General features: G+C 39.1%; 2 protein-coding genes across 4 annotated transcripts; one reads left to right on the forward strand and one right to left on the reverse strand.

The window, feature by feature from the left end:
- Positions 1-1,126: 1,126 nt before the first annotated feature.
- LOC307017908 (transcriptional coactivator YAP1-like) lies at positions 1,127-14,532 on the reverse strand. 3 transcript variants are annotated; one of them, XM_079647841.1, is made up of 10 exons: positions 14,478-14,532; positions 14,267-14,324; positions 13,732-13,963; positions 12,175-12,395; positions 11,343-11,497; positions 10,221-10,322; positions 9,913-10,013; positions 7,770-7,888; positions 7,303-7,403; positions 1,127-4,626 (listed from the first exon to the last, which is right to left on the reverse strand). In XM_079647841.1, exons 3-10 carry the CDS (start codon positions 13,933-13,935, stop codon positions 4,445-4,447), a joined length of 1,185 nt encoding a protein of 394 aa, XP_079503967.1. In that variant the 5' UTR covers positions 13,936-13,963; positions 14,267-14,324; positions 14,478-14,532; the 3' UTR covers positions 1,127-4,444. The 3 variants fall into 3 exon arrangements, with proteins under 3 accessions (XP_079503967.1, XP_079503968.1, XP_079503969.1); XM_079647842.1 differs by lacking the exons at positions 14,267-14,324; positions 14,478-14,532 and adding an exon at positions 14,132-14,251; XM_079647843.1 differs by lacking the exons at positions 10,221-10,322; positions 14,478-14,532 and having other exon boundaries at positions 14,267-14,465.
- Positions 14,533-14,917: 385 nt separating this feature from the next.
- Positions 14,918-23,397, forward strand: angptl5 (angiopoietin-like 5). Its single transcript, XM_079651790.1, has 9 exons — positions 14,918-15,122; positions 18,576-18,858; positions 19,880-20,051; positions 20,277-20,380; positions 20,470-20,563; positions 20,816-20,919; positions 20,991-21,111; positions 21,680-21,865; positions 22,989-23,397. Exons 2-9 carry the CDS (start codon positions 18,802-18,804, stop codon positions 23,300-23,302), a joined length of 1,152 nt encoding a protein of 383 aa, XP_079507916.1. The 5' UTR covers positions 14,918-15,122; positions 18,576-18,801; the 3' UTR covers positions 23,303-23,397.
- The last annotated feature ends 831 nt before the right edge of the window (positions 23,398-24,228 follow it).

Here is a 24,228-nt window from a genome sequence, read left to right on the forward strand (position 1 = left end):
GCCTCCATTATGTGTCGAAAATGTACACAGTGCCGAGAGCTGTGATGTTAATCACACTACATGTCTACTTTCAATAAGGAGTGTACATAATTAGCCTGTGTGTTTTTATGTAAAGTCCCTGTCATTTCTTCACATTTTCTCTATGTGTGTCACCTTTCTCATCATTCAGTGATTTGAAAGTGAACTTTGTGATTCAGTTCAGGTCATTTTATGGTACCTGGAAATCCCTTTTGCTTGAAATGATGCACTCAAGAGCAGGTCATTATCTATAAGCTTTCAAATGTATTACACAATGTGAATATCAGCGCACATGATTGTGTGATGGTTGTTATCATATTGACCAAATCAAGGATTATCTAGGAAAACAAGACATTCGGACTAAAACCACCAGACTCGGGGACAGTTTCATCCCACAGGCAATAAGACTGTTAAACACCTGAAATGTTGAAACATCATCCAAAATATTCATCTGGCTACTACTTTAAAATTATGTATCTATTTACCTAATATATCATATTCCAATAACTTGCATGTAGATTCTCATTGCACTATTTCACTTTTTTAAACTATTTTTTATTTTTACTATTTACTTGCACTATATTTTTCTGTTTATCTGTGTTTTGTGTTGCAATGTTGGAGAAGCCTGTGACCTAAGAATGTCATCGGCATAACTACACTGTAGCTATGTTCGTATGACAAATAAAGAACCTTGAACCTTGAACCTTGAGTGAATCATTCAGTGGTACTGTAACAAAAACAATGGTACTGTAAAAAGTGAATATCTTATTATTTCATATATCTATTATTTTATCTCTATGTGTTGGCTTTAGAGATACAGTTGAATGAATGGGAAAACACTTCTGACAGGTGTGTGAATATGTTTGTATAATGAAACCGGAACTTAAATAAAAACTTTTTTAAAAGTACGTGTATCCAAATATGTACCTATGCAGAGAAGGTTTCTTAGATTAGTGTTTTGAATAACTTCGGAAACCCCTAGATAACTGCCACTTAAAAGGAACATATTGTGCAAATAGAAATAGGAATACATTAGAAGCCTGACATCCATGTGCTATTTCAAAAACATACAATTGATAAGAGACACTTGAATCCACCACTTGTCAGGTATATTTAAAAGTTTATTCAACAGAAACTCCTTTAAAATGATTACAGTGAGAGTAAGAAGAAATATATTTATATAAAGCACATGCATACAAAGGTACAAAACAAGTCTGATTTCCTCCAAATTCTCTGTAAATAAGATAATAAAAATCATTATATGTAACATACATAGCAAGTGTCATGCATGCTAAGATAAATAAAAGGCTAGGTAGTGTGTGGCATTGTGTGCATAAACAGTAAGTCTCTCCAGGCCCATGGTAGTTTAATTTAGAAGATATTAGTTGACTTGGCTTTGTATGTGGGCATGACATGAATGTCTCCACCTCTAAATACTGTTTAATGTAAAAAAGAAGCTGGTTAGAAGAAACGCTCTCACCAATTGTTAACAGCTTCCAATTTAGGTAAAATATAAAACACACTGCAGAAACAACCCAGCGGGTAAAGACACAGATTATATACTTTCTTATATAGTAGTAGTAGTAGTAACTAAAAGAGGAGAATTCAAGAGCTCCCCTTTTTAATGATTGCCTTCTGTATTACAGCACCAGAGAGCTCTTGCAGTTAAAACAAAATATACCAAGAACACAGCATCCACAATTAGTATGTTGCACATATTTGCATCATTCCCACTTACAAAACAAGTCTTAAGAGTGGAAAACTTCAGCCTTGGACAGAGGAAATTATAACTCTATAGTGTGGTAGCAAATTCATATCTTAATGGTACTGATTATTACAGGATTTTTGCACGTTTTAGTGTATTTACAACAAATCAAAAACATTGTACATTGCTGCGATGTTGCTCTACTTTAAAAACTATAATGTATTCGGGATTCTTATCCATATATGTCAACAATCTGGATATGTAATAGCAGAATCTTTTAGTGTGCTTCTGTAGTGCAATTAACTGACTTTTGAACTAGTTAAGAGTTATTTACATGTGAGGGATTTTACAGTGTTACGGTGTACCTTTACACCCATTAATGGGTTCAAACGAAAGATTGTATTTCCCTGAAAAATATGATTGTAATATTGTACTATTCTTATTTTCATTTATATTACTCCAGACAAGTTATGTTTCGTATAATGGATGACTGTACTGTGATCCACCAAAAACACCTCGAGTTAATATATGAGTCAAGCAAGTTTTAGGAGTCAGCTAACTGAATTTTGGTAATAAATGGAAAAATAATTTGACTTAATTAGACAAAAGTTTTCAAATATGGCTGAGATGGTTACTTGTGTTATGTCTTTCTGTTGAAAACCTATGACTGGAAAAATAGATAAAATATGGAAAGGTAAATGATTAGAAATGTATAAAGCTATTATTGGAAAAAGTGAGAAGAAGTATTGATCCTGTTTCAGGAGAGATACAATATCTGCTGCACACTAAGGAGAGATAGTGTCCTTGCCTTTATGGCAACTTTGTGGCTTCGTTTCTTAAACAAAGGGTGGACATAATCATTTTACAACTGTACAATATCATGCAATCCAATACAACTAATTGCCAATAAATACTACCTTTGTGGAGCTTATATTTAATGCTGGAGTGGGAAACAATTACTAAAACACTTAAAAATAAATGCAAACCAATTCATCAAACACTAAGACAACCTAAATATTAGTTACTTAAACAATTGTGATTTTGTCTGCAGTAATTTAGACTGCAGAACAGACTTTAATGAAACAAAAATAAAGAGCAGAGCTATTTCACACTGCAAAGTCCATATATGTAGTGTGGCTTTGGTTTGGGCTATTATCTACTATTTAAATTAACCAGAGGACCAGATGGGGAAAACCCCGTATTGTTGTTGGATTGCATTATACTGAACATGTGTTCATTAATTGTAGACATCCTCATTCCAGCATTCCTTTCTATAAAAAAAAGTCCTCAAAACATACTTGGCTGCAGTTTTAGTGCCAATAGTTAAGACTTCATCTCCTGCTGTCGCCTTCATTCTCTTAATGTGAAGGCTTTTAACAGGTTTTGATTAGTTAGGAACGAAGTCTCCACTGTGACCTCAGATAAAGCTTATCATCATATAGTAATTACAAAAAAACTCCTCCGATATTCCACACAGAGTTCGCAGTGACTCTGGTTTTAATACTGTTTTTCGGTTTGTGAGCATTTTAACTTAAAGGTGGGGCAGGTAATTTTGGAGAAACCAGCTCGAGTGCGCTAGAATTTGAAAATACACAGCCGGAAAAAAATCTGCCACTTCCTTACAGAGCCCCTCCTCCAACACACACGAACGTGCACATGACCAATGAGGGCACGAGATAAGTTTGTGCACAGATGGAAGGCTGACAGGCAGGTAGGCCATCCAGTTATTTTAGTCGGGCCGGCTAAGATGATTGGTCGTGCTTTTTACAGTACCACGGCTTCCACAGATGACATTTTTTAATGTATTTTTTGTCAAAGCACTTCAGATATTCATTGCTATCGGGATGTTAAGAGCATTCCATGGAATATAACAAAAAGTGTATCTCGAGCCGGTTTCTCAAACTTACCTACCCCACCTTTAAAGTCTGTGAGTAAAATCTCTATTAGTGTTTTTGATCTTCTACTGGCTCACCACAAGGGTGCGTCCTCTCACCCTGATGTTTATGTGAAGCAGTGATAGTGTGAGCTTTGATTATAAGAGCAGACATTTTTGGTTTTATGGAACCAATGTAGTGTAAATCAAAATAACTTCTTTGATCTCTTGCTCTCAGTCCTGATGCTTCTTAACAACATGTTTTGGACTGCGAGCATAAAGTATTAGGCTGCTTAGAGGTAGTAGCACTAGATGTTGCTCTTTTTATCCCACAAGCTAAATGAGGTAACAACGGGTAATGTGGATATGATATCCTTTAAAACAACTTTAATGCTATTTGAGTCTTTCTTGCATTTATGTAAATGCTACATGAAGACTTTATTGACTTGACACTGTGTTTTAAAAAGTTTACTGCAAACTCAATCACCCAAATGGGGATAATAAAAGATAACTGCACTCTAAAATAAGTTGTGACGCACTTTACAAGAGACGTGGGGAGCATCATTTGAGGCCGATGACTAAAAGGAAAGAGCGTTGTAAAAATATGGATGCTCCGTCATGCATCTCCGTATGACCAAGGCCCAAAAAGAGGAAAACACCAGCAGCTTACCACCGCCTGCGAGAGTCAGGCTTTGTCTTTCCTCAGCGTGCGAGGAGTGTTAGGGATCCATCACACAGCAGTAGCATACTCTCTCAGTGACCTTGGTCTGTACCACTTTTGAAGATTCTCCAAAATTCTCCGTCATGTCATGAAGATTTGATGATTGTTGGGTGGTGGCTTGGTGTGTCTATAGCCAGGTGAGCAGGCTGTCTCTGTCCATGTGCGAGCCAGAGAGAACTGTCTCCATGTCCATCAGGAGGTCTGAACTGAGACCCTCGGGGATGCACGGCATCAGCTCCTCGCCATCGGACATCGGGAGCACAGGCATCGAATCCTGTAAGGACATCGAGGAGGTCTCCACTAAGTCACCTGGAAGAAGTCAGAGAAGAGGAGTAACATTTAAACAATTATTTGAATATTAGTGTTGAGCCGAGAGAATTTGGAAGGGCATTTTCACCAAAGCAGGGTCTCTCTCTTTAATACAGATGAATGTAGACCAGTGTGCAGAGGTGGGAAGTAGTGGAGTAGAAATACTTTGTTACTGTACTTAAGTACATTTTTCTGGTATCAGTACTTTACGATTTTTTACTTTTACTTCTTAAAATGTTGACACAAATACCTGTACTTTCTACTTCTTACATTTCCAAACAGGCTGGTTCCTTTAGTTTGAATGTGTGTTTGGTGGCGTGATCATTATTATTTAGAGTCATTGCGTGCCTATTGATTTGAACACGATCCGTGTATCCATCATTTCCTGGGGCCTCATTTATAAAAGGGATATACGCTCAAAAAATGGCGTACGCCAGTTTCTACGCAATGTTTGCGATTTATAAAATACTAACTTGACGGGAAAACGTGCGGTCCTCCACGCAAACTCTAACCCATGCCTACCCACTAAGCACAAAAACGGGAGAGACGAGAAACTGCGACACCGTTGGCAGAAAGAAGAATGGAGAGAATTATGTGGAAATAATACCATAAATAAAATGTTACCTCTCATTTATCATATATGAAGAATTCATTTTCACAAATTGATTAAAGCCAATCTTAAAATGATTTAACAAACGCCTGTTTGAGACTCCTCAGTCAGTGCACACAAAAACATAACTGGGAGAAATAAATAAATACGGATATGTTATTTAAAACCACCTCGAATATGTTGTGTTAATGTTATGAAATGTTTTCTCATAAATGATGCGGTAAGCAGGTGAACAGAATTACGTCTAAACTGACGCCGTTTTGCATTTCTATAGGTTGTAGATACGAGCATGGTTTTATTACTATCATGTTTAATCGTGTTTTATGCCGTTTGCTAAGACTTGATAAGTCGCTCGTAAAACACAGGAGGTATGGAAAGTAAGAACACCATATGTGGTAAATTGTACAGCTAATATAACACAACACATTAGTTGTGTTTCCTTTAACTGGTGGATATAGAGTTGCTGCTGAGGCCCCCCCTCAGGGTTGAGATGCACAGGCTGCGCACAGCTGATCGACAGCTGGGACACAAGCCGCCAAATACAAAAACATCATTCAGATCCAGTCGTCATGACTCCACCCCGGAGGGATTCCCCGATCATTTCTTACAGTTTCTAATCAAGGGGGGGGGGTCTCCTGTCCCCGGTACAAATACACTGCCTGAGGAAGGCTATGTGTATTTTTTTTGTCATTAACCTTTTTCGGACCACTTATTTATTTATTTTGGTGACTATCGGACCTCCATGCTGCTACTCTGGTTCAAACTGCATCCCCCAAACAATATGATTTATCTCGACCTCCCCAAAATAACCAAAATCTGACACGGTGTGAGATGTTTTTTTTAGCTGTTCTGTCGTCATTTCCTGCTATCTTCTTAATAAAGTCAGTCAAAATGAATGAATGAAAGGGCGTTTCTTTGACTATTTATAGGCAAATATGGGCGTTACGTGAAGCCCGCAAAAGCTGCACCGCATTTCGAGTCGGTTGTGATTTATTAAAGGGAAACCGGCGTATGAAGTGCCGTACGCACTTTCCTCGCCGGTACGCAATGTTTGATGAATCGGAAAGTGGCGGAAAATGTATGGACCTATTTTTCGGATTTCTACTACGTAAGCAACCTTCTCACGTGAATCCTACACACGGCGTTATACATGAGGCCCCAGGTCTTCTCTAAAGAAGAGGGACCAATGAAAATGTTGTCATGTTGCCGTTGTTCAGCATGGAAACATTCATGAGCTAACAATGACATTATTGTTCTATTAATATAAAGGAAGGTCAGGTACTCTTTAAAACAGCTGCTAGTTATGGGTACTTTTTACTCAAGTACATTTCAAAGTCCATACTTCTTTACTTTTACTTGAGTAAAGAGGTTTAGTCAGTACTTCTACTTTTACCAGAGTATTTTTAAACACGAGTATCTGTACTTCGACTTCAGTAAAGGATGTGTGTACTTTTGCCATCTCTGCCAGTGTGTTTAAACTGTATTCCAGGAAAAGTGTATGTGCATAAATAAAATGTACGATTCACGTTTGCCATCCTCCTTTAAAGGAGTCATATCATGAAAACTTAATTTGACCAGGATCTGTGCACTAAAATGTCATTGCTTTTCTTGAATGAAACTATGATTATTCTGCATTGTCTTTATAAAAATTATCGATATGGGCAATAATGTTTATGCCATTAACCACTGGAAGGCATGTGCACAAGCCTGATTTCACAAACCAATTAAAAAACATCCCAATGTTCTTAGTTCTGAGATAAACAACATAAGTATCTGAACCAGTTGCTAATTAGGCAACTATGACGACTAAAGTTGAGAAACATTCTCTAAAAAGGTTGCAAATAAATCGCTTCCTATGGTTGTCATATAGATTAAGATTCAACAGATATCACATTGGACCATCCTTCTGACTTTGGTGTGTGTGTGTGTGTGTGTGTGTGTGTGTGTGTGTGTGTGTGTGTGTGTGTGTGTGTGTGTGTGTGTGTGTGTGTGTGTGTGTGTGTGTGTGTGTGTGTGTGTGTGTGTGTGTGTGTGTGTGTGTGTGTGTGTGTGTGTGTGTGTATTACCAGTGTCCATGTGATCCACAGAGCTCAGCATGTGGTCTGAGTTGCGGGGTAAGCTGCTGACGCTCAGGCCGCTGTCGGTGCTCTCATTGCGAGAGTGAGCGCTGCACAAGGACACACACATTCATTTATATCCGATCATCATGTGTTAAAAATACCTGAAAAGACTATCAAAAACACTGAATGGACAATTCAAGTACACTGATTTTAAAAAGGTCTCATAGGCTATTCTTTACAAAACATAAATCAGTTTCAGTAGACTTTTGGCATTGAGAGTAATATAAATATTATAATTAGGTAACCATTCTTTAGCTTTTCACTGATTATTTCTACACTGTAACTGCTTTTACTTAAAGAAATGCATATGAATACCTTTCCTACTTTCTTCCCTTTATGAACACACCTCTGTGACTATTACTACAATACAATAAAAGGAGATCTTCAGTACACATAAGTGAACATGCACTCACCCATTGAGTGTTGGTTCGTGGTTTGAGGATCTGATCCTGACATCCAGAGATGGGACAAGTGTTAGTGCGTTCCTGTCATGATCCATCCCCCCGGGCATCTGGTTCCTTCCTCCTGCCTCCTACAACGGAAACAAACACATATAAAACTCAAACTGTACTTTAATTGGTCACTTAATTACTGTAAACTCTGAACTAAATACATCTAAATACAATGATATTACACAATGAATAACAATAATTAAAGGTCCCCTATTATACTGTTTTTCATCAATATATTATAGGTCTCAGATACAAAACATGTCTCTGAAGTAGTTTGCTCGAAACACCAAACAGATCATGCATTGTAGCATCCCATAATCCCCTCTGTTTCAGCCCTGTTTCAAAAGTGCTGATTCTCTAATGGCGCATTTCCACTACATGGCCTCGCTCGGTTGCTAGGCCTCGTTAGGACTGGCTCACTTTTACCTCATTCACACCAACGGTGTTTCAGGGCCGGTTTGGAGCTGGAGCTTGAAAAGCACTGGGTTTTCCTGTTCACACCGCAGGGGAGCAGCATCTTAGCTCCGGAATCCGGTTTGTTTCAAGCACCAAAAAAATTGCAAAAGCACCGCATACGTCACGCTTACGTCGAAGCGGGGGCCGGGGCGGGATCAACTCCTGAACAACAACAAAAAGCCTGCGTTTTATCCAGTTTGTACACAACGATGGAGAAACTAAACAAGCAGCAGTGGTCCACTGAAGAGACCAGCTACCTACTGGGAATCTGGTCTTCCGAAGAGGTACAGAGGAAGCTGGAGCACAATCGGCCATTGTTGTTGTTGTCGGTGTCAGCTGTGAGAGGTTTCCGCGCGGTTTGGCTTTATGAAGCAGGCACGCAAACGGTTACGTCATGACGCAAACGATGACGCAATGACGCAGCACCAGTCGGACTCTGAGCAGTGTGAAAAGAGCCAAAGCTAAACCGAAGAACCGGTTCTGAACCTGAAAAGCTCTAGCACGGAGCTTGAACCGGAGTTGCGTTGGTGTGAATGAGGTATTTATGGCGCATTTCCATTACAGTTTAGGAACTGGGGTAGTAACTATAGTAACGCAGTGTATGTGGAGCCGTGACGTCATCTTCAATGAGAGCCCAAGAAAAACAACATCAGCCGTTAGCTGTTAGCACTCAGAGCTCACTGCTCCTCATATCTGTTCAGAAACTAGACAAAAGTTAAACAAGTACAAACCACAGACTGCCTGTGTCACGGCGAATACAGTCGCTGGTTTATTTATGTCTGTATAGGCCGTTGTTGTGAGTGTGAACGGTCGGAGCATATACTGCGTTAGCTTAGCCAAGCTCTATTTAGAAAACAAGTATTTTAAAAAGGTTTTTCGCCTGCCGTCTGTCTGCAGACTTGTCAAAGCATTAATTCATGGTTTTTACTAACCGGTATCAGAATGTTGTTACTTCGGCATCATTTTGAAATGTGTATTACAACTAAATCACGGTCAAATATGTTCATCTTGTTGTAGTTGTAGCCCCTTGCCAGCGATTCTCTCTCTAGTTTAGCATACTCAGCCCGACTCAGCCTGGTTGTTCCTGGCCATAGAACCACAATTTTATGGGGCCAGAAAAACTGTGAAATAGTACCCGCTAGCCGGTACTACGCTAAGTGGAAACGCAACCAAAAACGGTTCCCGCACGGCTCGGCACGCTTAAAGCGAGCTCCGCGCTGTAGTGGAAATGCGCCATATCTGTTACTTTAGATGAAAATAAGGAGCCACTCCCCACACCCCTCTGCGAGATATTTGGTTAAAAATAACACAATGGTGCTCTAGGAGGAGATTCAGGTGATACGGTGGGGGGGGGTTACCTTGGTTGGTGATTGGCTAATGGTTACACAAGCTAAAAAATCGTTATGACATCATAAAGTGGCCAAAATCTGATCAGCTCATTTTCATTTTATATAAATGAATCAGGACAAAAAGTGAGAGAATCTTTTTTCCTGAAACTTTCAGAGTCTCTTTACACAGAGGAGACACATGGTTATGTATAAGAGACATGAAAAAGTGGATTTTGCATAATAGGTGACCTTTAAGGCTGCTTGTGTTGCGAGTTTTAGAATGGAGTGAAATGGCACATCCAAGTTATTGTATTTCTGACCTGTGTGTGTTGTGGAGGCAGGCCTTGTTTGCATCTGAGCCTTTCCTTTTCCTGCCTCTGCTGCAGCGCCAAACCATGGAGACCAGGGATCATCTTCTGGGCTGGAACATAAAAGTCATAGAAGAAGAACATTTAAAAATTAAGTAAACTTTTCCACAGGTTTATACATTTCAGGTAAACTTGTCAAAACTTTGGGTTCTTTCTTATTTTGGTTGCCAACTTGTGATGGTTGGACATTGGAACAAAATGCTTCTCATTGACAAACAAGAATTGTCAATTCAGGAGACACAAGTTTGATAGTGTGCTACCTAGACGCGGGTCGACCCATGCGGTGGTCGTATTTATGTGATCGATGTAGTACACCTCTCCATCTGCAGTCACAGCCTTCTCCCAGCCTTCAGGCAGTGGACCTGAACAGCAGTGAAAGTACACAGTGAGAAGGCAAATGGTGGATGGAGTGAATGGCGTGTGAAAGTAGAAAAGTCAAAAAACTGGCCCACGTCCTTAAAGGTTTGTGCAGCTTTTAGTCTGCAGAGGTTTTATAATGAATAGAAGTGAAGGTTAGTGGGTAAATAGCGACAGTATATGATGTTCTGTAGGGTAAAAGTGTACCAAGCTATGTGCATCTTGCTTAAATGCAGAGGGTGGCAGAGAGTAAACACCACAGTAAATCAATGACTTCGTTCTCAGTGAAAAAGAAAGAGGGATTCCAAATGTGTTTTTTTTTTTGCCCTTGAAGGGTCTATTCAGCCAAATGACAATATAAGCAACATCTTGTTACCAAACTACTGGCCATATCATTCTGGATAATTCACAGTTTATTTATAATAATTATTAATTGCACACATTATAGAAAGTTTGCATTACTTTAGTAGAAAGTCGTTTCAATGAAGCTGGTCACAGCAAAGTCTGTGGGTTGTCCAGAGTGACTGTTAAATACTTTTGAAAATACTTCCTTGTATTCAACTTGCATTCAATAATGTCTTGGCATTGGTTTCTTTGTATTCGCTCTCTCTGTTTCGGTTTTTATGAAAGCAAAACTCAAATAAACACTAAAAAGAGAAGTGACAAGAGCGGAAAGACAACAACCATTTACCAAGCTATACAACCTGCTTCAAAATAAGAAAAGGGGGATTTATGAGCCCATTCAATGTACTGCAGCACTCATGTATTATCAAGAGAGTCTGAGATTCCGATCTCTCATTTCATAGCATTATTAGTTAAACCTAGGCTTTAATCTGCAGTGCGATTTATATAATTCCCACCAAAGTCACCAGAGCAATGGATGCAGACACCAAAAAAGGGGAATCCTGAAGAAAACACACCCAGCAAAGACCAGGCCCCAGATGATGGGGTTAAACACTGAAAAGAAGGTCTGTGCTTTGAAGGGAAACTGGAGGGTGAGAGTGGGGAGGAGAGCAGAGTGCTACCTGTCTCTGGATTGATGTTCTGCTGTAGCGTAGTGGGAGCAGGGTTGCTGAGGGAGTGGGCGTGGATCGGAGTGCCGGAGATGGGATGCTGAGCTGCAGCCGACTGAAGCTGCGCGATTCGAGGGTCGTGCCAAGTGGTTGTCTTATCCACGTGACTGTGAACATACAACAAGTTTCAACATGTCTGCATCTGCAACCTGATGGATAACAAGCGCAAGACACATTTTAACCTCGGACCTGCTTTACCTGTACTACCTGTAGCCTTTGACAGGAGGGAGCTCTCCACGTGTGTAAACTGACTGAAACCACACAGCTTGCAGAACTAGTTGCTAGCACTCTGTTTGCATGCACCTGATCAGCTTGAATCCTGGTTATATCTGCAGTGTTGCGTGTCCCTTTCCTTTAATTATGTGCTTTCTCTCGCCAAATATTCAACAAGGATATTTTCTATAACAGGAAGATACTCCTCCTGGGGATTTTTAAATAGCTTGATGCTCCAGATAGAATACAGATTATATGAATCTTCTTTATTAAGTCATATATCAAGCGAAAATGTGCTGATGTGATGCTTTTCTCATCATTCATTTATGGACAATCAGCAAGCAATTTAAAGCAATCTCTCTGAGCTTTGGGGACATGTGAGGGGTAATGTTACTATTTATTATGGACTAAAAATAATAATGAGTTGCATCCATGTACCAGGTAAGTGCCGATGAGGAAATGCAGATTTTAGAACAAGGTGGAGCTGATGCTTCTGTCTAAACAGAAAGCACTTCAGGTAACCCGCAGTGTGGCAGATCAAACACGTTGATAAACAGAAGTTAGACCTTACTTGAGGAAATAACGTTGGCCAGTGGGCGTTTTGGCCATTTCCCAACCGTGGGGGAGTGGCATGTCGTCAGGTATGAGTGCTGCCGCCGCCGCAGCCGCCGCCACCGCTACATCTGCTGCTTGAGTGGAGAGCGAGTTGAGTGGAAGGGAGGCCGGGGAGGATTGGGAGCGGCTGTGCTTAGGAGGAGTGAGGGAGCCGTACACACCTCCATCTGAACTGGCCTGACGAGAAACAAGCAGGGTTGACAACTCCCAAGACTACAAACCACAATCAGAAACATAAACCAGCAGGAAGAAAAGATTTGGATGGTAACAAGAGAGAGCCAAGGTGAAACAAACACTGAGAAGAAGAACAGTGAAACTGGCTGCCTTACTCTCAAATAGGGTTAAATTACTACCAAGAAGTTTCACCGATTGTTCTTTTTGAAAATGGAGAAACAGATCAGTGAATAGTTTACCAGCTTTAGTGTTGATTGGTAAAGTGACGGGAGCCAAAATCGAAATGGTTTATACCACAATCTTTTGCAAATATCTTTGCTGGTCAGATTATTGTTTTAGTTATTTGTAATGCTAATGTTTAATAATACAAATTAACTAGGGCAAGAGTCTCACCGTTTTTGGTTTTCTGCTTACATGATAGTGGGTTAAATACATCTGGCCTGTTGGTCTTATAAAACCCAGGACATTTGAAGACTTCCCCCTGCACTGAGGGAAATATTAGCCTGATGGTCATCATTTTATTCCCACTATTATATAAACCAAACAAACAATTATAGTAAAATTATTATAGATGTACTCCTGATTTAAAAGATGGTCTATTATTTCTATTAACTACAGTACCAATTTAGTGCTATTAATAGTTTGTCCCTGAGATATGAGAATGGAGATGGGAAAAATAATATATATTTTTATTCGCATTATTATGCAACGCAACAACTTACTAATGTCACGCATCAGGTAGTATTGGGTTGTATTGCATTGTTCTGGTTTCTCGTATTTACTTAATGTAGTTGATGTACTTAGTGGCATTGGTGGGAAGTAACTTAGTACATTTACTCAAGTACTGTACTTAAGTACAATTTTGAGAGACTTGTGCTTTGATTGAGTATTTCAATGTTATGCTACTTTGTACTTCTACTCTACTACAATTCAGAGGTAAATCATGTACTAATACTGCACTATATTTACTTCATACCGTTTAGTTACTTTGCAGATTGGGATTAATGATGGGAAATATAATTCAAATTTAAATCAGACTTTAGTTCCACCTGGAGTAAATTCACAATCTACCCTGCAGCATACAAACTCATTCAAACTAGCTGTACCTTTACCAGCTTTTATAACACTTTAAAGCATCATTAATTAAAGTGAAAACTAATTATATTATTCAGAATTGGACCAATTTGCAGAATGACTACTTGAACTATATTTTTGATACCAATACTCGTTCTACTTTTATTACTTGAGTAACCTTTTGAATGCAGTACTTTTACTTGTAACAGAGTATTCCTACTCTCAAGTACTTCTACTTTTACTTTTTGCAGCAGTGTTTTAGTACTTGTCTGGAGTGGCCTCGGAAGTCCGGCTGCCTGAAGAAGGAGTCCGGGAGTTTCCTCATCCTCATGGGCAGAGAGGGCGGCTGTCGGACGGACTCGCTGGGGTTCATCACGGCGTTGAACAGGGCCTCGAGCTCCGTCTGCGAGTCCCCGCGGACGTGCACGATCTGCTGCCCGGCCGCAGGCACGCCGCGGTGCGCGTCCATGTCGCCAAGTTTCGGTGTCGAAACAAATCTGTCGAAAAGTTACAATACAATAACATTAGAATAAACGCAAGGCCCGGATAATACTACATGCGCCTGAGTGCAGGAGTTTTGATCGGATTTGTTTACACTTTTAAACCCCCCCACCCCCACCCCATTTGAACTTTTGTGTCCTTGTCTGTCTGTTTCAAACTCTCACTGTTCGGAAGTCAATCAGCTGTGAAAAGACGCCAAATACTCGGGTAAAGAAGTCGAAGGAGATACATTAAAAGTAGTGATCGCTGACCAAATTAAATCTCAGCAGCGCACAACACGTTACATGCCTCCCACATACCTTCAAGCAGCCAGACCGTTTCCCCCCTCTCTCTCTCTCTCTCTCTCTCTCCGTATTCCTGCAGGGAAAAATAAAATTGGAGAAATCACAGCCGGGAAAACACTCAGACGGCTATTAATTTCCGATGCAAACTTTGATCTAAAAGTCTCTCCAAAGTGAAAAAACTACACATAAATATGACACTAGTTTGAGAAAGTGATTTCAGCGAGACCTCCAAACTTTTTTCACATCCACTGTTGAGTCCAGATTCATGTGATAGTGCTGAGGGGCGGGGTTGTAGGGTTTAAAGCTGCCGCAGTTGCAGGGGAAATATTTTACTCTGACATAAACCATCAACACAAGGCGTAGAAAACAAGGTTGTACAATTGATTTATCCACAGCTCCAGCTGCAACACAAGCAAGTGTCTTTACCCGTTGTAAATACAAGGAAATCAGTAATATTAGAGTAAACTCAAAGTCTTTAGCAAGGTTTTAATTCCCCTCCGTGCAGCCTTTTAAGTTAATGCGGTTTACCCCCTGTGAGGAAAGAGGCGGAGGGCCAAGAGGTGACAGACAACCAAAGATGAAACACTTGAGAGGGGAAATTAGACTTTTTGGGGCCTGGGTCTGGTCTGGTTTTGGGGGGTTGGGGAGGGGTGGTTGGGAAGTTGTGCTGAGAAAACATCCGCCCCTGATGAGGCCGAGCCAGCCGGAGCCGCAGCGGCCTGCCCTCTGCTGGAAGACACGCGCACTGCTGGGAGACACGCGCACTGCTGGAAGATACGCGCACTGCTCGAGACACGCGCACTGTGGAAGACACGCACACTGTGGACTGATCAAAAGGGTCTGACTGGACTGGGGTTCCTGTCCAATAGAGGTGGGAGAAGTACTCAGATATTGTACTTAAGTAAAGGTAGAAGTACCAGAGTGTAGGAATACTCTGTTGCAAGTAAAAGTACTTCATTCAAAATGTTACTCAAGTAAAAGTAGAAACGTATTGGCATCAAAATATACTTAAAGTGCCAAAAGTAAAAGTACCCATTATGCAGATTGGTCCATTTCAGAATAATATACATTATAAGTTTTGATTATAATTATTGATTCATTAATGTGTTGATCAAAGCTGTTAAAGGTGCAGCTAGTTTGAATGACACGGTATAGTTTGTGAATTTACTCCAGGTGTAACTAAAGTCTTATTTTAGTGTTGAGTACAATTCAAATCATTAATCAAAATCTGCAAAGTAACTAAAGGTATTTAATAAATGTAGTGGAGTAACAGTACACAATATACCTCTGAATTGTAGTGGAGAAAAAAATACAAAGGAGCATAAAATGGAAATACTCAAGTAAAGTACAAGTCACTCGAAATTGTAAGAACAATACTTAAATGTATTTACACCACTGCTATCCAACAACTAATTAAATAATTGCATCATTATAATCCACCAGAGTAAATATACCATAATCACACAGGACGCCGCAGACTGTTTTGAATTAGTTATTCGTCTAAAACAATGTTTTTTTAACGATCGAATTACAATGAAAATGTGTTTGATATGAGGATATATTTGTATTATATGTTATAATATAACAGAGGATAACTAGTCAATATTTCACATAAATGATATTGAAGCAATTGAAAATTAAGAGTTTTCAATAAAAAAGCTGCTGTTTTCTTAATAACAATGAATCAGAATACCTTTATTCGTCCCACAGAGGGGACATTTAAATCGTTAAAGCAAGTAAAGAGACAAAGATAGCTTAATATAATTTAAGTGTACAAAATTAAAGTAGAAAAGTACAATTTACTAAATACACATCCAGTACCAGTAACAGTTTTTAACCAGGTGAAAGTATTAAAGGTGGAAGTATAACTATTGCATAAATATTTATTCTTATATAAATATATATATATATATATATTGCACAGTTCCCGTGTCAAATGGTACTAACATTTGTTTGTAAAAGGAATTTTTCCAACCCCGTTAATCAAAAATACTTTTCACAAATATGGGCAAGTTAGCACCAATTATTTTATTAAGTTTATTCAAAATAATTGGAATAGTATCATTTTTAGGTATTATATCATATAGCTAAATAAATGTATAAGGACTGTCCTTTTGAGCATGTCACACTGTAAGACGTGGTTTTATACATGAGGTCCAGTCATCATTAGCAATACTTATTATTTGTACCGATATGATCAATTGTTTCTGTGTGGTGGATTATCATTGACTATAGCAACAGTTCAATATGAACACAGTTGTAATGTAATACAAACCAGAGCGCAGCAGATGGCACTGTAATACCTTCACACCTGTGAGGCATATTGTTTGTCATTACTTTACTGCAAACTCTCAGAAGTATTTTCAATTCAAAAGCCCTCGTCTGGAAAAAGACAGTTGATGGTAGATAAATGCCTTGAAATATCGTGAGAGAGGCTTTAATGCCATCTCAGAGCCTATATTAATAAGACTATGGAGGGCGTGATGAGGGCTTTCCTTGTTCGGTAACGTTGGAAAAATATTGATGGAGAGAAGAGTGCGCAGGGACCGCCTTCAAAGGTCAACACCAAAAGATCACAATGCAAACATAGTATACAACTTCAATGTCATAAAGGTAAAGTTCTACCAAAATCAATTCACACATATTCTAACAGTTCCCCTACTGGCTCTTGAAGGTATTAATGCATTTTCATCATTTTGGAAATATTCAATGTTCCACTGTTATACAGTTAAGTGCTACCAATAACACGTAATACATTGATGGTCTCCTGTTGGTTATACTACAACACTTATGTGTTTGCATACATTTGGTAATCTGTTCTTGTGCAATCTAGTGCTCCACAGTCGAACAGTGCGATGGTGCCAAATTCACATAACACATTATTGGTCTGTCGCTGGTTAAAATACACATCTAGGATTAGAACAATATACATTTGCTTAATCTTGGTAAACATTGTTCATGGAAAATAAACTTCTGGACATCTGGCCAGTGCAGCAGCTCCACCTCTCTCTCCCTTAGCGAAAGTTATTATTGATACGAATGTATTATTATATATTATACGAATATACACTGACTTCAATTAAAGTGACTTTTATTTCATTTATTTTTGTAAAAAACGGAACCCATATTCTGTCTACTGCATGCTCCCTTAAACGTACAAAATCCCATAGTATAAAAATTACAAGGTGTTTAACGGGGATTAACGTGCAGGGACAGACCATAACTAAGGTGTTGATTAATGAGCTATAAAGCTGCTGGTCGGAAGGTGGATTAATTACACTTTTTGGGAAACTTATCTGCTTTTATTGACACTTCATATCTCTCTGATATGTGAATAGGAAGCCCCCGGCTGGTTATTTTAGCATAGCATAAAGGCCAGAAACAGTTAGCACTTCACATTACCTTAGAAAACCACAATGTGTCTTTCTTAAGCCTAGTTGTTCTACTGATTGACATTTAGAGATGTTGGAAGGCAGATGTGGTTAGCTTGAGAAAGGCTAGCTGTTCCCTGGTTCAAGTCTTTATGCTATGCCAAGTTTTTCTTTACATTAGAGGCAGATTTAGACATAACAGTACAAAAAAAACGTTATTTCAAGAATATCAAACTATTTATTTATTCAACTTTTTCCTACCTAAGCACTAAAGTCGAGTATATATGATCTCATTATCTCGCCTGGCAGATATAATGTGTCATTCACATGCAGAGCGCTTTACAAGAGCATGTAACATGGGACAGATGTGGGGGGCCCTGAGGCTGCCGCACCAGGCTTTTCACATTCCTCTCACTGACCATGCCTGTAAACTAACACAGGTTCAGAACAACAGCAAATCTTTTCTTTGGCTCCCACTGCAAAGTTTTCCAGGGAAGCGACAGGCCGGCCGGCTCCAGCTGGACTCTGACAGGAATGTCCTTTTGCTCTTTTCACTCTCCTCTCTGCTTAACTGCCCAGTTAACAGAAGTAATTGGTCTGACCCTGTAGGAGGCTGTTTTCAGATGTATGAGTCAGTGGTCAAAGACAGAAGAGGGGGGGGAAATATGAGCACAGAGGCACCCTGCCGTCACCGCACCCCATGCCTTCAGCTCCCATGCAAAGACACAAGCAGAGAGAAAGTGTTCCTACTATTAAAAAAGCTGCCCATTTCCCTTTCCCCACATCTGTTTCTCATGCGGGTGGCAGGATATAACCTGTAAAATAACATCACTGAGGGGGGAGGTAATAACCCTGTACCACACATTTTGAATCAGCACATTTGAGCTGCTTGTCAGAAATACATCCAGACTTTTATCACCAACTCGTTTACAAATTTGACCTGTTATTTACAGGGGATGTTGTCATGGGAGTTTACGAGAAAAAGTGGGAGTGACTGATGGAGGTGGCAAGAGGGAGGCAGTCAGGGAGAAGTTTGACAACTGAGAGGAAGGAGCAGATGTTGAGAACTCTTGGTAGAAAGGAGGACATGAGAGGGGAAATAGCAGACTCTGTGGAAAAATAAAGCATATGAAAGAGAGGCTGTTGCTGACGGAGTGGGAATAATCAAAGTCAGACGACATGATGTGGACAACAACTGTCCTCCTGCTGCTTGTGCCTCATCTGCTTTCCTCCACAGTATGTATGAGATGCATGTCATTAATATGTTCAACTTTGCACAGTCAGCAGGAATTATTGGATATTTTGCAGATGACTTGTACCTCCTGGTGTACTCTAGCAGATCAAAGGGTTTAGAGGTAGGCGTTATAACTAGATGATGAATCATTATTATTTCTTTAACCTTTTTCTGGGTTTTTTAAACATTACACTAGCTATCAAAATAGTGTGTTTATGGAAAATAGGTTTAAACTAATTAAGTATTCAGATCATATTTCAATATAAAAACACTTAATTGTGAAAAAAGTCCTGTACTGAAATGATTATTTAAGTAAAAGGAAATAAATATTAACAAATATTAACTATAATGACTTTTAATATAAAAAACTGTACATATAACATTGGATTTTCACAACTTGTGCATACGTATGAGTGCAGACTGTTTGTTGTGTTTGTTTAGGTGAAGCCGATTGTAACTATATTACACTTCAAACAAAAAAAACAGTTTCACCTTAAAAACCAACACCTTCCTGAGTGCCTGTATATTCAAAGATATATAAAATAGTTGCCACATTAGAATAATGAGAACATTATAAATATTCTTGAAACAAGATTCAGAAGCTTATCATTTGTGTTTTATTCAGAGTAAAAAACACTGCAAAATGTTACAAAATAATATTTACTAGATGCATTTTCCCTCTAAATAAGCTGTCTCAAGTATCATTACATGAAAATTGTACAAGTACAGAGAAGAACATTAAAGCTCAAGTATATTCTCAAGTAAAATATGAGACAATTTAATTTGTATTTCATGATTTAAAGACAGAAATTGCTTTTACAGTGTGTTTGTGTGTAGCCAACCAGGATGTCACATCTAAACTTTGTTGACCCCAGATGGTATTTAATAATTTGCACACATGGCAGAGTATTAGATCTAGAAGCTAATCAGGACTTTGTGTCAGATAGTTACAACATGATACATGATTTAAGTACAGACTTACCCCCGTGAAATCATCTCTCACTGTTCTGTCTTGATTTCCAGGAGACGGGAAACAGTGCCAATTTTAACGAATCAGACATAGTCGATGAAGACTTCTCTGATGCTCCTGTGAAAGGCCAGAAAGTTGCTGGAGGGGTCAAAGGTCGGGACACGTGCTCCATCCCGTGTGACATCACTGTCAAGCTGCTACGAGATGAGAAACATTCGATCTGTGGTGAAAAAATAATAATATTTATTTGTGTTATTGTTTCCTCTATCATCGCCATCGTTGTTCAGAATGTGTGTGTGTGTGTGTGTGTGTGTGTGTGTGTGTGTGTGTGTGTGTGTGTGTGTGTGTGTGTGTGTGTGTGTGTGTGTGTGTGTGTGTGTGTGTGTGTGTGTGTGTGTGTGTGTGTGTGTGTGTGTGTGTGTGTGTGTGTGTGTGTGTGTGTGTGTGTAGGCCAGTTACAGCAGACTCTGTTGGCGTTTGGACGCAGCACCCGGAAGCTGATCAGAGACGTGATGGAGGAGCAGCAGAGGGCTCTGGACATCCTCAGCAGTCAGGTAAAATGGAGTCCTCCTTTTCTCTCTTAGTCACATCGTTTCTAAGCGTCTCATTGGCTGGTTCATGTATAGCAGTGTCACATCTCCAGGTCACAGAGCTGACGACCAAAGTGCAGACGCTCAACTCTGAGGTTCAGAGAAGCAACACGGAGATGTACTCCATCAAACCTGTGCAATCCCACGGTAAATCACACAAGAACCTTTAACCTCTACGAAACGTCAACTTTTCACGACAACATGACACGCTCTATTTCTGGTTTTCACTTGTCTAAGAAGTAATTGAAAATTCCCAACACTGAGAAATAGTTAATCATTAATATATCTGAAATATTTTAACACCAGATACATTGTTTACAAAATAAATCCACAGGTTCATCCTTATGTGAATGTCATTTCTACTTCCTGGTGACAGAAGAGTGTGTTTGCTTTGATTAGGACGGGACTGCAGTGACATCAAGGACAATCTTATGTCAGTTGTGCCCAAGATCCCGAGCGGTATTTACATCGTCCACCCGGAGAATACAGACTCTTCTTTTGAGGTAGACGTCTCTCATACTTCAGTCCTTCACAGTTCCTCGGTCACCACTTAAACAAACTAAATGTGCTGCAGGTTTTCTGTGAGATGGACTACATGGGGGGCGGATGGACGGTGATGCAGCGGAGGACTGATGGATTAACGGACTTCAAACGACCCTGGGCGGATTATGTTGATGGCTTTGGACATCTTGCAGGTTGTACTAACTTCATTTAGACTCTGTGAGAAGCATATTTCCTATTTTAAGAATGAAATAAGCCTTAGGTGGAGGTTGAGATGCTAGAAACTGTTTATGTACTCCAGGTGTGCCAGCAGACTGCTCAATAACAACAGTAATGCCGATCCCACACATGACTAAATCAAAGTATAAACACTAAATTAGAGTTACAGATTAAAATATCACTGAAAACCTTTTTAGATTTACAATTGCAGACGTCTCTAGTTTTGCTATACATTTTGTGGACATTTACATTTTGCATAGGCTTGATGCAAAGTGTCTTGCTCAGTAACAATAAATACATACAAAATAATTGAAGTTATCCAAAATTGTGAAATGCTTTAGAATATCTAGGTGAAGATTTCAAGATGTACTTAAAACAAAGTAAACACAAGACTGCTAGTTCATGCCTAGTCATGTTTCATCATGTTTAAATGCCACCAAAGCACAAATGTCATCATCAGACTGGAGACTGCCAATCAATATTGCTCTTGTCAATGATCGCAATAACGGCAAGATATCTAATTTTTCTGGTTTGTGTGTTTAGGGGAACACTGGCTGGGTCTGAAGAAGGTGTTTCATATAGTAAACCAGAAAGAGACCCGCTTCCAGCTTCACGTCGCTTTGGTGTCGCAGGATGACGTCACCTCTTATGCTTCATATGATGATTTCCACCTGGACAGTGAAACCCAGTTTTTCTGTATTCACCTGGGCAGATATTCGGGAAGCGCAGGTAAGACTTTATAAATCAAAGCTTACAAAAAGCAAGTGAATAAAATGTTCTGCTTTTCTTAACTCAAATGATAAATGAACTATATCTTTAACCCTCAACATGGAACAACCTGCATACATGTTCTATTTGCATGTAGACTTTTTGCACTACTTTTTATTTTGTATTTTGTATGTTGGATTGTTGGTTGTTAAGATTTCAGATCATTGCCATTTCTACACTGTAGCTTTGTGCATATCTTAGAACAGCAAACTCCCTTGAAATGTTTAAAAGCAAATTAAAATCTTTTTAACATGGCTTTTAATTTGGGTTAACTTTCAATTGTCACTAGTATCATTGTCCATTGTCCAGGTAAAAAATCCCATTGAGATCAACGATCTCTTTTACAAGGGAGACCTGCCGCACACTGGTTACACATTTAACAGAAAACAAAAAGGACACATACAACATAATGACAGGGGTACAATTGACAAACTTATTCACAAAGACAGGTACCAGGAGTATCAAATATCATTTCATCCAGCTGTGCTTTAAAATGACGCAAGGGAACCAAAATCTTCATTTTCAAAATGTTTTGCAGAGTGTTCCAAGCTAGAGGGGCTGCGCACATAAAAGCTTTAGTGTCTAAAACAGTCCTAGCACTTGGTACATGTAATAAAAACACATCCTGGGATCTTAGGCAATAGCTACTTGCGACTCCCTGTGAAATCAATGAGCAGATGTAAGGTGGCAGTTTACCCAGCATGGCTTTATAGATCTCAGCGCATTGTGATAGGCGGCATCTAACTTGATCAGGCAATGGGCAGGTGCATTCATATATATCAAATCACCATAGCCCAGCACAGGTAAAAAGGTGTGTGTAATTTATTTTACATTTTTAATTTTTAATAGTTTTATTTGAACACATTATCACTTTAGAGATTTTATCTTGTTCTGTATTATTTTAAATATTATTTAAATAGTGTTGCCATGGTTTCTTTAAAGCACTTTGGTCTGCTTTGGGCATGAAAGGTGCTATACAAATAAAGTGTATTATTATTATTATTATTATTATTATTATTATTATTATTATATGACAAATAAAACCTTTGAATCTTTGAATCTACCCGTGTGTTATTTCTTACAGGTGATGCGTTTCGCGGCTACGACCAGGATCTGAACCAGGACACGGCTCCATTCAGCGCCTCGGACGTGGATAACGACGGCTGTAATCCCTCTTGCTCCTTCGATAACCGCACGGTGGAGAGCTGCAGCGCTCAGCACAACAACACAGGATGGTGGTTCAACCAGTGTGGCCTGGCCAACCTCAACGGCTCCCCTGAGGACACTGAGCAGAGCCCGAGGACGCACATCCTGTGGGACACCTGGAGGCAGAGCGGAGTCCCTCACACCATCAAATCTGTCACCATGAAGATCAGGAGGATTGCAACCAATAATTAACAGAGAAGAGGAAAAACTCAGGGAGAAAGGACGTTATTGTAGAAGACATCTTCGTACAAATTGATGTTTTATTAAATCGGAATGGAAGAAGGAAAGGATGATTTGTCTTTTTGTAATTGTAAGCATAGGAACTGTTTTGTAAATATCCCTTTAGGGTGGATTTGCTTTAACCCTTGAGGTCAAATCAGCAGTGGGAAAGTATATAAGTGCATTTACTCAATAACAACATAATTGAACTTTATTTGAGTATTTCCCTTTTTCTTTCTACTTTCTACTTGTACTACTACTTCTCTTTAAAAGGCAATTATTGCACTTTTTACTCCATTACAATCGTTTAACACTTAGAGTTACTAGTTTCTTTTGACATATAAAAACATGTGATATATTTACATGTTGTTATGCAGTGCTGTACTATATACTATATTATACAAAAATACAAAACCAGTATTTTAAAAAGTGTCTAAAAATGGCTCCACATTGAAAAACTACAACATAAAATGCCCTGACATTTATTTGTTATTGACTAAAACAGGAAAATATAATATTAAAATATAATATTATTATGTTGCTGCAATTGTGAAAAGAGTTTACAATTGAGTTATTTTACTTGATAATGTAAGAACATTTAGCTGATAATAACTTGGGGACAAATATACCTGAAATTGTATTGCAATATATTATTGCAACAATACCAAGGTAAGAAGAACTCGTCAAGTGTAGACCCATATTGTTGTTATACAAATCATAGAGGGTAAGTATAAAAAGGAGCAACTCTAAATGCATCTCAAGCTGATTAAATCTGTACTGAGCAGTTATGATGTGACGGGCAGCAGCAGGTGAGACGCTGGTGAAATACCGACCTGCACCAGTAGGTGGTGCTATAAATGTCTCTTAAAGAGGCCCTATTATGCTTTTTGGTTATATGT

Source organism: Notothenia rossii, assembly GCF_949606895.1.
Source record: "Notothenia rossii genome assembly, chromosome: 9".
Lineage (NCBI taxonomy): Eukaryota > Metazoa > Chordata > Actinopteri > Perciformes > Nototheniidae > Notothenia > Notothenia rossii.